This window comes from Oryx dammah, unplaced genomic scaffold (assembly GCF_014754425.2).
Source record: "Oryx dammah isolate SB20612 unplaced genomic scaffold, SCBI_Odam_1.1 HiC_scaffold_22, whole genome shotgun sequence".
NCBI classification, from domain to species: Eukaryota; Metazoa; Chordata; class Mammalia; order Artiodactyla; family Bovidae; genus Oryx; species Oryx dammah.
The window spans coordinates 29,229,029-29,244,273 of record NW_024070206.1 but is presented as its reverse complement, the minus strand read 5'-3'; the positions used below and the strand labels follow the sequence as shown (position 1 = coordinate 29,244,273).

The 15,245-nt window shown below is 40.7% G+C and overlaps 1 protein-coding gene across 5 annotated transcripts in view; it reads left to right on the top strand.

The window, feature by feature from the left end:
- OSBPL1A (oxysterol binding protein like 1A) overlaps window positions 1-15,245 on the top strand; it is a 221,221-nt gene that overhangs the window by 190,433 nt on the left and 15,543 nt on the right. For all 5 annotated transcript variants that reach the window (XM_040264746.1, XM_040264750.1, XM_040264752.1 and 2 more), the window contains 3 exons: window positions 10,907-11,041; window positions 12,201-12,298; window positions 13,386-13,568. In XM_040264746.1, coding sequence (XP_040120680.1) covers window positions 10,907-11,041; window positions 12,201-12,298; window positions 13,386-13,568 — 416 coding nt within the window. The remainder of the gene's footprint in view (window positions 1-10,906; window positions 11,042-12,200; window positions 12,299-13,385; window positions 13,569-15,245) is intronic.

Genomic DNA, 15,245 nt, shown 5'->3' with positions numbered 1-15,245 from the left:
AAAGTCTTAACTTGCAGGAGGTCTTGTTACCCTCCCTGGAGTCCTGGGCGTCTGGGTCTCTGGGAAACGCAGTGGAGCTGCTTCGCCAGGGCTCTCAATTTCTATTCTTGTAACTCACATCTACTTTGCAATACTGAGAGTGGATCGAGAAAACGGAAGATCTTTTCCCTAAAACATACCTTGTATATTCTTGTTTTCATGAAATTCTTTTGTCTTACCATGAGCTTTAAATGTTTTCCCTGAAAACCTCAGACTCATCTCATTCCCTTGATGCAGAGTTCCTGCCAAGTGACCTCAGAACCAGACGCATCCCCGGTCAGTCACGGTCAGGACTGTGATGTTATTTTGGGGTTCAGATAAACACGTTGGTCTGTGTCACGACAATTGTCTCATTCTTGAATTCTAAATATAAGCTCTAGATAAGATTGGCGCTTTGCCCAAACGGGTACATTATAACATAAATACCGACATAAGAGACAGGAGGCAGAAGAGGCAAAGTAGTTAAACAAAATGTGTCATCTCTACCACCCCACTCTACGGTGATCTGAAATGAATATCCAAGAAGTGACTGGAAGACCCTGCTTCTAATGTCAGGCCTTGACTTAAGGAGATTTCCTTGGTACGAACCAGTACTGTATTTTTCTTCTTTGTTTTCAGCTTTTTATTTTGCATTGGGATATAGCCAGTTCACATTGTTGTGATGGTTTCAGGTGAACAGCAAAGGCACTCAGCCATGCATATACATGTATCCATTCTCCCCCAAGCTCCCTCCCATCCAGGCTGCCACATAACATTGAGCCGAGTTAGCTGTGCAATACCATAGGACCTTGTTGGTTATCCATTTTAAATATAGCAGTGTGGCCCATACTGTATTGCTAAACTTCCTTTGCTTGGTGCCCTGAAGATTTTCGCACATTGGGGCAAAACTGCTACACTAGGATTCAGGATGGTGTAAGGGGTGGGGGGGGTCTCTCACCCCTCCCCGCACCAAGTAAATGAAAAGTGAAAATGTTAGTTGCTCAGTCGTGTCCAACTCTTTGCAACTCCGTGGGCTGTCCATGGAATTATCCAGGCAAATATACTGACATAGGTTGCTATTCCCTTCTCCAGGGTTTCTTCTCAACCTAGGAATTGAACCTGGGTCTTCTACATTGCAGGCAGATTCTTTACCAAACAAAGGGCGTTGTAAAAGGAGAAGTGGGAAAAGGGCCCCGCCTGGTGCTGGTCTAGTAAGAGGGCTCGCGCAGCCTCCCAACCCTGACAATGTTCAGCTATGAGACAGGAAGAATAGGAAAGGAATATATTGTCCCTCAATGCTTTTCTTGTCTTTTTCCTCCCTGGGTTTTTTTTTTTGGCCACTGGCTGCATCCAGCTATCCATGGTGTGGTTCATTCAGTTCACACACAGACATCCATGTCCAGTGTGTAGTTCCTTTGTTTCTGGGTGGCGTGCTCCCCAGGGCTGGTCTGTGAGAGCCGAGGAGCAGAGGTGTGACCACAGAAAAAGGCAGGAGAGTGGCAGGCTTGTTCAGTCTGTGCATCCAGCGTGGTCCCCAAGGGCTGTCCTGCGAGGTCTTGGTGTGGCCACTTTGGGCATGATTGGTGTATTAGGATGGCAAGAACCCCTCACGTGACGGTCAACTTATAGAGGATAGACCTCTTGTGGAGAGGGAGGGGACTGGGTAGCATGAGATGGGAAAGAGACCTCTGACCGTCCAAGGCCCTTCTGTGTAAGGAGGATACATTTTCACGTCTTTGGTAGCTGTGCAAGGTAGGAGGGCTGTTGAGAGAGGATCCAGTGCCAACCTTGGCACACCCAGGGGACAGAGCCCAGGCTGCTACCAGTGCTGCCTGTCACTGAAGAACCTAGAAGCCCGCTCACTGCTTGGGTTGCACACCTGGGTGAGCACCCTGCCTGCTGTCAGACTTAGCTTAAGACCCAAGCTGAGCTGCGCTCTCTAAGCCAGGTCTTAAATATTTGCACGGTTGGCCGTTACGATGCTAGGCGTAACACTTATAAACTGTTTTTCATTTCAGACTCAGCCTTGCCTGTGGGTTGTTTATATAGTGCTTAAGGGACAAAGCAGCCTGCTTTTTTTTTTTTTTTTTTTTTCTTCTCAGTTTGTCAGCTGATGAGCAGCTGCAATTAAGAGTTTCTTTGGTTTCATCATTGGTTGCTATTAATTTGCATGGATAAATTTAAACTTTGCTTTCAGCTGGGTCACAAGGTAGAATTGCCTGGCATAAATATTTAATTTTTCCAGCTGACTGAAGCTTTCAGTGATAAAAGCATTCTAGCTCATGTTTCTTCCTGAAACTTGACCTTCATAATATGCATTGTTGCTTTTCCTATTACTGGAATATATACCCTATTCATTGGTTGTATACAGCATCTAGAGAATCCAGTACCAAACTTCATTGTCTTGTAAGGAAAAATGGTGTCTCTGTGAATTTCCAAGAGGGAGCAAAATATAATTTGTATTGCCAAGTTTTTCATTATATAAATTTAAATTTAAGCAATTAAAATAATTGTAAGATTCAGTGCAGTTCAGTTGTTCAGTCGTGTCTGACTCTTTGTGACCCAATGAATTGCAGCATTCCAGGCCTCCCTGTCCATCACCAACTCCCGGAGTCCACCCATACCCATGTCCATTGAGTCAGTGATGCCATCCAGCCATCTCATCTTCTGCCGTCCCCTTTTCCTCCTGCCTTCAATCTTTCCTAGCATCAGGGTCTTTTCCAGTGAGTCAGTTCTTTGCATCAGGTGGCCAAAGTATTGGAGTTTCCAGCTTCAACATCAGTCCTTCCAATGAACACCCAGGACTGATCTCCTTTAGGATGGACTGGTCGGATCTCCTTGCAGTCCAAGGGACTCTCAAGAATCTTCTCCAACACCACAGTTCAAAAGCATCAATTCTTCAGTGTTCAGCTTTCTTTATAGTCCAACTCTCGCATCCATACATGACCACTGGAAAAACCATAGCCTTTGACTAGATGGACCTTTGTTGACAAAGTAATGTCTCTGCTTTTTAATATGCTGTCTAGGTTGGTTATAACTTTCCTTCTAAGTTTAATAATAATTACAGATTAATAGAGGCAAAAAAAATTTGCAAGTTCATTGCTGTATTTTAAATAATCTGTTAGACTGTTCTGTGCAGTTGAGGTGGTTTTTATGGTTGTCTGGATCTATATTTGTATGTTCTTTCAGGGCTTTTTCTGTCCCTTCCACTGCCTGTTACTTGGGCCACAGGCTTGCCTTTTCATTCTCTTGAATGCTTGCATTCTGAGTTACTGAAAGAAGCAGGAGGAAGGTGTTGAAATTATTCTTCCTTACAAAACTGGATTTAAAGACCCTTTCAGAATTTGGGGAGCTTTTCAAATGATTAAAAAGGAATCTGCCCATTGAATGGATGATAAAACCATGTCCTTTGTGACTTGGTCTCCAGAGTTGACACCACACTCTTTCATTGACTTGCTGATTCATATGAAGTCTAACCAACAGATGCTGAATAGCCAGTATCTAGCAGGCTTGTGACTGTCCCATTCTTGTTTGTTTATTTTCTCAGGAATATATATGTGAGGATATGGCAGTGCATAGCATAGAGATAAAAGATTAAGGCCCTAGGCCTGGATTCCCATCTGGCGGCGGCATCATTGTCTAGTTGCTAAGTCATGTCCGACTCTTGTGACCCCATGGACTGTAACCTGCCAGGCTCCTCTGTCCATGGGATTCCCCAGGCAAGAATACTGGAGTGGGTTGCCGTTTCCTTCTCCAGGGGATCTTCCTAACACAGGAATCGAACAGGTCTCCTGCATTGCCAGTGGATTCTTTACCGACTGAGCTACGAGGGAAGCCCTAAGCCACCATGATTATGTGTGCGCATAGTGTGTCTGTGTGCACTCAGTCGTGTCCAACTCTTTGTGGCCCTGTGGACGGCAGCCTGCCAGGCTCCCCTGCCCATGGAGTTTTCCAGGCAAGAATACTGGAGTGGGGTGCCATTTCCTACTCCAGGGGATCTTCCCAACACAGGGATTGAACTCGCATCTCTTGCATTTCCTGCTTTGGTAGGTGGATTCTTTACCAGTTGCGCCACCTGGGAAGCCCACCATCATTATGAAAGCAACAGGTGTCACCCACTAGCATATCTTTTGTTCCCTCAGTGAGTGTTTAATAGTCATTCTAGTATTTTTAGGGGGAAAAGTTCAAATTCAAACTTCCAGGTAAAGTCCTTCATTCCTTTACTGAATAAATCCTTTTAAAATTCCTTTAAACCTCACCCTGCTCGTGTGCACCACAAAGCAAAATGTAGAAACGAGAGAGCAGAGTCCGAAATGTCATCACTCATGTCATATACCGTCAAGGGCCAGGGCTCACATCGCCACCCTGGTGAAGCCCCTGTCTTCTTGGCGATTGGACCAGACAGCCAGCCTTGGCAGAACTACACGATGCCTCCCGGCTGGGGCGGGGAGGAGGGGAGAAAGAGGTGTCCTTCCCTCACTCCCTCACCTTTTAAGGTCAGAACTCAAGCCACACTGCCCCCAGCGTGGCGCTTCTGCAGCTTGGCTGCCAGGTGACAGGACAAGGTACCCCAGCCTTTGAAGCCACCTTGCCTCCTCACAACCTTGGAGGGCTTGGCCATCTTGCATGTGCTGCTAACAGTAGTGATCCTATAGTTGACATGTATTGCTCGCCTAATGTATGCCTGGCACTGTTGTGAGTGTTTCGTGTGAGCTAACTAATCTAATCCCAAAAGCGAAGTCTCCACTTGGTGGAGAAGTGACACCAGCATTAGGTAGCGGGGGCCTGTGCTCTCAGCCCATTCTTTTGTTCTTTTCAAGTTATAAGATACATACAGTGTAATAGTTACCATTCTAACTGTAAGCATGCTGTTCAGTGGCATTTGTACTTTATCCTTGTGCTGCTTCACCACCATCTCTCCATGAAACTCTCTTCATCTCACATAGCCAATGCTCTGCATCCCTGCATCAGCAACTCCTCCTCCGCCCCTCTCCCCCACACCCAGCCCTGGCAGCCACTATTGTGCCCTCTGTTCAGAAGGCATTCTTTCAGCCACAGCACTCTGCTGTCCCTGGACCCCAGGACTGGACCATCCTGAGTGTATCTAGCTGCTCCTCCTTTTCCATCATGCCAGATACACTGTATTTCTTCTATTTTATGACTAGCAGAATGTCAGCCTGTGTGTCCTAAGGTGGTCCACTTTCCATGGTTCGAGGTTGTCAGCTTCCCCATCCCTTCCTTTGGCCAGGCTGAAAGTGTTAGGATTTTTAAATTGTATCTCTTGTTTTACCCCTGTTTGTAAGAGAAATACATGTCCCTTTTAGGAAATTTAGAAAATACAGAAAAGCGCAAAGATCATCAAGATTATCTGGACTTCCAACTCCTAGAGACAACTGCTGTTAACTTTTTGATACTGCTACCTTCTAATATTTCTCTATATAACATACAATTTACAAAATATTTTTAAACATGTTGCATTGTAACCTACTTTTTCACACTTTTTCCCATGTGAACTGGCGTGCATCATTCAACAACAGGGTTCTGAGCTCAGGGAGTTTGTATTCCAGTGAAAGAGTCGAGAGAGGCTAGTGCTTTGTGATAAATGCCGAATTGGAGTAAACTCGGGGGCAGTGGGAATACACGGGAGCCTGTGGGGGCAGGGGCACGCTGTGCTCTGTTCTGAGGGGATGAGGACACAGGCAAGTATGAGCTATTATCCCTTCCCTCGGGAATTGTATCACTGGGTACTTAGCAAGTTGTGCTGGTTGGTACTCCCAACATAGCAGCAGGTCATCCAATCTGTGATCAGATGCTCACTTGTACAATACAGATTATGTGTTCCAGGAGCTGGGAGAGAGAAGAAATCAAGGAGGAGAGGCTTGAACTGGGCTTTGAAGTTCTACCGCGGAAGAGATACAAAAAAAAAAAAAAAAATTAAGGGAAGTAAGGGCATTCCAGGTCAGGATTGGCTATAACAAGACATTTATGTTTTTAAACATTAATTAATTAATTAGACTGGGCGGGATCTTTAGTTGCAGCGTGTGGGATCTAGTTCTCTTGAACAGGGATCGAATCTACACTCCCTGTATTGGGAGTGTGGAGTCTTAACCACTGGACCCTCCAGGGAAGTCGCATAATGAGACTTTTAATCTGTGTCTAAAGCAGTGCCTGGCACCTAGTAGGTGCTGAGTTAAAAGTTTTTAGAAAGATATGTTGGAAGAATTTTATTTCTATATGTGTACTTTGTATGATTGAGTTGCTTTAAAAGAGACCATCTTGGTGGACTTTTTTTTTTTTTTTTAGGTACGAAAGTTCATACACTTTTACCAACTTCTGCCTAATTTCCCCACTCTGAAGCCCTTAGGCAATGACTTTCTACTATGTTTTATTGGTTCAATATATATTTTTTAATGGTTCGCCTATGTGTGACCCAAGGCCGTATTTGTCTGTCTGGTTTATTTCACTTAGCATAAGTACCTCCAGTTTCATCCGTGTTGTCATAAATGGCAGGATTTCTTTTTGTGAGGCCAAGTAATATTCATGTGTATGTGCACCTATAGATACACACCCCCCCCATGTTTTCTTGATCCATTTATCCATTGAAGGACACTTAGCTTGTTTCCATTGTGTATTCTTGGCAAGAATTAATTGATCATGAATGCATAGATGTATTTCTTGGCTCTCTATTCATTCATCCACCTGTCCATTTCTATGCCAGTTCTGTACTATTTTGATTAGTATATCTTTGTGATATAGTTTGGAATCAGGGGGCTCGATGCCTCCAGCTTTGTTGCTCTTTCTCAAGATTGGCTATTCAAGGCCTTTTGTGGTCCTATACAAGTTTCAGGATTGTTTTTCCTTTATCTGTGAAAAAATGCCACTGAAATTTTGATAAGGATTGCATTGACTACATCACTTTGGGTAGTTTGGTCATTTTAACAACTTTTGTAATCCATGGGGCTTCCCTGGTGGCTTAGAGGATAAAGCGTCTGCTCACAATGCGGGAGACCCAGGTTTGATCCCTGGGTAGGGAGGATCCCCTGGAGAAGGAAATGGCAACCCACTCCAGTACTCTTGCCTGGAAAATCCTATGGACGGAGGAGCCTGATAGGCTATAGTCCATGGGGTCGCAAAAGAGTCGGACACGACTGAGCGACTTCACTTCACTTCTTGTAATCCATGAGTACAGAATATCTTTCCATTTATTCCTGTCTTCTGTGATTTCTTTTGTTAACGTCTTACAGTTTTCAGTGTATAGATCTTTCACCTCCTTGGTTAAATTTATTCCTAAGTATTTTATTCTTTTTGATGATATTGTAAATGGGATTGCTTTCTTAATATCTTTTTCTGATAGCTTATTCTTGGTGTATTGAAACACAACTGATTTTTGTAAGTTGGTTTTGTATCCTGCAACTCACTGAACTCACATATTGGTTCCATTGGTGTTTTGGTGGAGTCTTGAGGGTTTTCTATTTATAATATCATTTGCAAATAGAGATAATTTTACTTCTTACTTCCTAATTTGAATGCCTTTTCTTTTTCTTGCGTTAGTACTAGAACTTAAACCATGAAAGGATGAATTTTGTCAAATGCTTTTTTCTGCATCTATTGAGATGATCATATATTTCTATTCTTCATTTTACTAATGTGGTATATCATATTGATTGATTGGCTTGTGTTGAACCATCCTGCTTCTCTGGACTAAATCCCACTTGATCATGGTGTATGACCCTTTAAATGTATTGTTGAGTTCAGCTTGGTAATGTTTTCTTTCACGTCTGTGTTCATCGTGGATATTGGCCTATAATTTTCTTTTCTGGGTCTGCTTTTGTCCTTCTCTGGTTTTAGTGTCAGGATAATGTTGACCTTGTAAAATGACTGGAAATGTTCCCTCCTCTTCTGTTTTTGAATAGTTTGAGAAGGATCAGTATTAATTTTACTTTAAATGTCTGGCAGAATTCACCAGTAAAGATATCTGGCCTTAGACTTTTGTTTGTTGGCAGGTCTTTGATTACTGCTTCAGTCTCTTTACTAGTAATTGATCTGTTCAGATTTCCTATTTCTACATGATTCAATTTTTGGTAGGTAGGTTGTTTCCAGGAATTTATCCATTTCTGAGGTTGTTCATATTTCTTCCTACAGTCTTGATTCCACCTTGTGATTCATCCAGCCCAGCATTTCTCATGATGTACTCTGCTTATAAGTTAAATAAGCAGGGTGACAATATATAGCCTTGTTGTACTCCTTTCCCAGTTTTTAACAAAGCATTTGTTCCATGTCCTTCTAACTGCTGCTTCTTGACTTGGTACAGCTTTCTCAGGAGACGGGTAAGGTAAGGTGGTCTGATACTCCCTAATGTTTATGTTTAGGATTCTGTTTTTTAATCTTCATTCTAGAGTTAAAAGTGAACTACTTTGCCCCATTCAGTATTTGACTATCCTTCAGTTAAATTTTTCTGTAAAGAAAATGACCATGATTGAATGAACAGATTGGAAGTACTGCTCCTCCCTTTGATGTTAAAAGAAAATCTGACTTCCAGGCAGCAGTAGTAGGAGTTCAAATAGGATAAAGGTTTTTTGGAAGGCATTCAGCTTGGTAGTAATGGTAAAAATTTTAAATGAGTGCACACCTTTGACCTAAAAAACCCTCTTATAGAAATTTACTTTAAAACCATATTTGCTCATGTTCTAAAAGATTAAATTGTTCATGGTATAGCTGTATACCATAGTATATAGTCCATGGTATAGCTATATACCATAAGTGAAAGTGAAGTTACTCAGTCGTGTCTGACTCTTTGCGACCCCGTGGACTGTAGCCTACCAGACTTCTCCGTCTGTGGGGTTCTTCAGGCAAGAATACTGGAGTGGGTTGCCATTCCCTTCTATATATATATAGACTTAAAAATTTTTTTTAATGAATAAATGTAGCATTTGCTAAAGTGCCCAGAACTAGTCTAAGTGTTTTGCAAGTATTGGTCTTAGAAGAATGCTTTGTAGTAGATTATGCTATATACTTGTTAGATTAATGCCATGGTATTGTAAGGAAGCTGGCAGAGTTTAACTCGGCCAGAGTTGCATGACTGCTAAATGAGAGAGCCTGTCATGGAGCCCAGTCTGGTTCTGATGTCTTAACCACTGAATAGTACAGGGATTACAAAGAGCTTGACAGACTTAGTGATGTACTGTACGTGTGTGTAAGACCTCCAAACACCGGGAAAGCAAAAAAGGCAAATAAATGAGCCAGTACACAGAGCAGATGCCATGCTTTTAAAGAATCCAGTAAGGTATATATGTACACACACATGTACACACGTGTGTAAATACACAGCAGTGTACCCCAAACTGTTGTTGATGCTTTGCCTCTAAGGAAAGGAGCATTTTCATGTTTTTACTTCTATTACTGAGCATTGCATACTCCTCTTTTTTAAAAAAAGAAAAAACCCATGAAGGCATTTTAAGTAAAAAAGAGAGAGAGAGTCTGAGACATCTCAGTTAAGACAAGCCTTGGCAGCCCCCCCTTTCTTGACTTGGCCCACCAGTGAGTTTCTGCATTTACCAAGATCTCAGGGTGTTACATAGTAAAGAGCCTTCTGTTCTTTATCTCCTTATACATTCCTCTTCTCCTTTGTCTTCCCAGAGAGGCAGTGTAAACCTATCATTTCTTTTCATTACATTGAGATGCTACATCTGTCTGCATTCTGCAGTATTTTATGATAATAAATGAGCTTCTTTTGTGTGTGTGTGCACATGCTGGTTGTAGTTTTGTGAAGGTCACTTTATTCTTAATTGTGCACATGTGTAAGAATGTAGATGTTTAGAGGGGTGGGAGGAAGCAGATGGCATTCAACCCGGATGGTGCCTTGGGGTTGTTCACATGATCGTGGTTTTAGTTAGCAGGTTTCACGAAAGACCTGATTCCCACGAGAAAGGTAAATAATGATAGGTGGAAGGTTGGGAAGATTATCAGAATAATCTAGAGAAAACCAAGATAAGTTTGTTATCTAATGAATTTTTTTTTAAGATCCTGTGGTGTTCCTGTTTGCTGGCAGGATATGGTAGTGAAAGCGACAGTGTTAGTCGCTCAGTTGTATCCGACTCTTTGCTTCCCCATGAACTGTAGCCCACCAGGCTCCTCTGTCCATGCAGTTCTCCAGGAAAGAATACTGGATTAGGTTGCCATTCCCTTCTCTAGGGGATCTCCCGACCCAGGGATTGAACCCAGGTCTCCTATGTTGCAGGTGGATTCACCTTCTGAGCCACCAGGGAAGCCCCAGGATATGGTAAATAGAGGTGAAAGGTTGCAGTTGAGGTTAGAGGACCCTTCCCAGTCATTAAAGTATTCTTGGAAGTCTACATGATTGTGTCATTCTATCAGACAGAATTTAATATCTATTCTGTAAAATATACATTAGCCGTCTAGCACCCTAGTTCATAATGTATATGAATGTGCTCAGAAAACCTCAATATTGTCTGTGAAAAGCAGTCTGAAGTTCTTTTGAAATATCATCCACAAAAATGGTCTCCCTTCCTAGCCCAGTGTGGAGATGTTTGGTCTTTGCGTCCCCATCACCTTTATTTGTCATTTGCTAATTCTGAGCTTAGGCAGACTTACTAACAGTCATCATCTCACTGATCACTAGTAGACTACAAGCTCCTCGAAGCCAAGGAAGACCGTCTGGGTAGTCTTTGTATTTCCTTCAAGGCCTAGAACAGTATATTCCACATGGTTAGATGATCTGGGAACACTTAGGAAATTGAACTAATACTAATTAACTTTCCTGGGTTGCTGTTTTCTCTGACTTTCTTTCCAGGAACATGTTATGTCGGGACGGAAGCATGTAGGTTTACTGTGTATTTTGGACATCAGTTTCCATTTTCTTATTCACTAGGAACTCTCCAAGATCACCATGCCAGTTATATTTAATGAGCCTTTGAGCTTCCTCCAGCGACTCACTGAATATATGGAGCATACATACCTCATCCACAAGGCCAGTTCGCTTGCTGATCCTGTGGAAAGGATGCAGGTGCGTGTCACCAAGCCCTGGGAAAGACTAAAGTCTTGGAAGGTCTTCTCTGCCACCTCCCCTGCCTCCCCGCCCCCAACCTACACGCACAGAATTCATGTTAAGTTTAATGCGAGGTTATGAAATGTTATTAATACATAGCATGTTTGGATTGTCATCTGTGTTCCTTCCGCAGACCAGTGAGGACTGGAAGAAAGCAGAAAGGTCCAAAACCAAACCTGAGTTTGGTGAGCTGTTTCTGAGTCATTGTTTTAGAAAGTGGCATTGTGTTGGGGGAAAACAACAGCCTTTCAGACTTCTCAGAGTGTTTCTAGGAAGACATGTATATCCATACACATATAAATAAATGTATTTATGCTTATGTGTTTATATAAATATACACATACTACTATAGGTTAAAAAAGAGGACAAGAAGGAATTGTACATCTTGATTTTTTTTTTTAAGGAAAATATTCATGTGATGTATATGGATGGACTAGACACAGGGAGAGTGGATACATTGTTCTCCTTCCAACAAAGCAATAGCATTCTAAATGGAGTCTTGTGTCCTTTCATGTATGTAAAGCAGCTTTTCCCAACCTCATTGGACTTGATACCAATTTGTTTGGTTTTATCTCTTCACCCCATCCTAAAAGGGATGTGAAAGTGTTAGTCACTCAGTCACATCTGACTCTGTGATCCAGTGGACTGTAGCCCACCAGGCTCCTCTGTCCATGGGATTTCCCAGACAAGAATACTGGAGTGGGTTGCCATTCCCTTCTCCAGGGCATCTTCTAGATTCAGGGATCAAACCTGAGTCTCCTGCATTGCAGGCAGATTCTTTACCATCTGGTGATGTACTTTTTAGAAATTTTAAAGGAATTAAAAGTAATGTCAGATTTGAGAGTCTTGTTTAAAGTCCTTGAGAATATTTGTAACACTGTGAGTATATTATAAAAACCACAGTTGGGATGACTTACAGGAAGAGACTCAGAGTCATTTTCATTCTGAATATCCACATTGGCTTATTAGTTTGCTTATTAAGCCATCTTAAAAACACAACATAATTAAACTCCGCCGAATCATTTTGTAAATTACTGTCTTCAGCAAAATCTCAGTTCTGAAAGAATGAGGAGCCAGCGAGGCTATTTTTAACTTATGCTAACGCTCTGTCCCACAGTGTGTAGCTGCATTTGCTGTCTCTGCTGTTGCTTCGCAGTGGGAACGCACTGGAAAGCCTTTCAACCCACTTCTGGGAGAGACTTACGAATTAGTTCGGTAAGATCTTCCACTCTATTCCAGGCGGATAGTTGAATTTGCATGATTTATATAGCTCTTCAGATGAAAATGGATATTTTTTGAGCATTTACCAACATTTTGTATGACTGGAGAAAAGGTAACAACTTTGATGTTTGTTTCTGTGATAGTTGTTATTTTAGAGATTGTCAAAAATATGAAAGCATATATAAAGTGGACCATTATTACAAGTAAATACAAGAATTTCAATATTCCTGATCTTGCAGGATTAGCTATCATCCTTTCTAGTTATGTAGCCCATTACGATAGATTTTTTAAAAATAACTGTATAAAATATATTAGCATAAACTTAGATTGTTGGCATAGAGGCAGTGAATGTATCTAAGGGTGCAGTACTGTCTGTCTGCAATCGCTTGCTTCTTTACACACAGAGAATTCATTTGGCTTTTGTTTTTCTGAATCTTTCTCTTCTATTCACAAGTTTTGATCTCATTTATTCCCTAGATGTTTGAAAAGGAGACATTTTAGATTCTTCTGTCTTAGTATAAAATGGGATGATAAGTTTTAAATTTACACGGCTAGTATTGTCAATTCATGAAAATCACTGCAGTTCATGGGTATTCCTTGTTTTAGTGTGTTTAAGTAGCTCGATGTGTAATAACATTGGTTTTAGTTGTTTGGGATGCATTTTTGCAGTTTCTCATGTATTGTCCTTTTCATCAAGGATGATAATAAAGAATTGTTCAGTTTGTCAAATCCATTTCCTTAATACTTTAACATGACTTTTGAAAAAGATTTATTTTTAATTGGAGCATAGTTGCTTTACAATGTTGTGTTGGTTTCTGCTGTACAACAACATGACTCCGCTATAAGTATACATATATCCCCTTCCTCTTGAGCCTCCCTCTCACCCCCTCACCCCCCTTCCCACCTCTTATCATCATAGAGCACCAAGCTGAGCCCTCTGTGCTATACAACAGCTTCTGATGTATATTTTACGCATGGTAGTACATATATTAACATTGCTTTCAGACTGAAATGACAATAATGTATATGTTTTGTGATGAGTTTATTATAACGCTACCTTTTTTTTTTTTTTAATCTTAAGAGATGACCTCGGTTTCAGACTCATCTCTGAGCAGGTCAGCCATCACCCACCCATTAGTGCATTTCATGCTGAAGGACTGAACAATGATTTCATCTTTCATGGCTCAATCTATCCCAAACTGAAGTTCTGGGGGAAGAGCGTGGAAGCAGAACCCAAAGGAACCATCACGTTGGAGCTTCTTGAGTGAGTTGGAATCATACCTTTTACTCATTTCATGTGTACCTACTCATTAGTATACACACTTACACGCAGACCTGACCTCGTTGTTCGAAAGCTGGAGAAAACAAAGCTGCTTTTATAAGACATAAATTTTCTACTGTCATGTAAAAGAATTTGAGAAATGTGGCAACAGCCATGGTTAATCAGCCTAGGTATGTGTAAACAGTTTAACCTGAACTATGACAGTAGTTTTATTTAGATTTATTTTAAGATTAAATGAAGTTAATCAGTCCATGACATTATCATGGTAATAATGCCTTGTTTAATCATCTTTTACAATGAATTCAGTTTGAGAAATACTGAAATAACAATCACATTGGCACATCTTAGACATTAGGTTAGTTGAAAGTTCTCTTCTTTTGAGATATAAAAAGATTGCCATGAAATATCTCTCCATTTATTTGTGTCGTCTTCAATTCTGTTCATTACCGTCTTACCATTTTCAATATACAGGTCTTTCACTTCCTTGCTTAAATTTATTTCTAGGTTTTTTTTTTTTGATGCAATTGTGAGTAAAATTGTTAATTCTGTGCTCATGGATTGAAAAAGTACTGTTAAACTTTGTCATACTATACAAAGCAGTGTACAGATTCAGCACAGTCTCTATCAAAATTCCAATAACATTTTTTGCACAAATTAAAGAAGACAATGCTACAGTTTGTATAGGATCACAGAAGACCCCAAGTTGGCAAAGCAGTCTTGAGAAAGAAGAACAAAGCTGGAGGCATCATGCTCCCTGACTTCAAACTGTATTACAAAGCTATAGTAATTAAAAGATAGGATATTGGCATTAAAACAGATATATAAATCAATGAAACAGAGTAGAGAGCCCAAAAAATAAGTCCATGCAAGTAGGGTCAATTAATATAAACAAAGAAGGCAAGAATATACAGTGGAATGACAGTCTTCGCAATGGTGTTGGAGAAATTGGACAGACACATGCACAAGAGTGAAACTGGATCACTGTTTTACACTATACACAAAATTGACTCAAAATGGATTACAAACTTGAACATAAGACTGAAAGTCATAAAACTTCTAGGAGAAAACATAGGTGGTAGACTCCTTGACATAGGTCTTGGCAATGATGTTTTGGATCTGACACCAAAATGAATAAAAGCAAAAATAAACAAGTGGGACTATATCAAATTAAAAAGCTTCTGCACAGTGAAGAAAATCATCAACAAAATGAAAACGCAGCCTACTGAATAGGAGAAAATACTTGCAAATCATATAGGCTAACATCCAAAATACATAAAGAACTCATACCACTCAATAGCAAAAGAAAAAGTGATTAAAAAATGGGCCGAAAATCTGAATGGACATTTTTTCAAAGAAGACATACAGAAGATCAATAGGAATGAAAAGATACTGTATGTCATTAATCAAGAAAATGCAAATCAAACCACAGTGAAAGGGAACTCTTGTGCGTGGTTGGCAAATGTAAACTGGTTCAGTCTCAATGGAAAACAATTTTGGAGATTCCTCAAAAAATTAAAAGTAGAACTACCGTGATCTAGCAATTCCACTTTGGAATACTTAGCCAAAGATAACAAAAACATTATCTCAAAAAGATATCTGCACCCCCTTGACATTATTATACATATTATACCTGTATAATGTGTTATGTTAATATATATA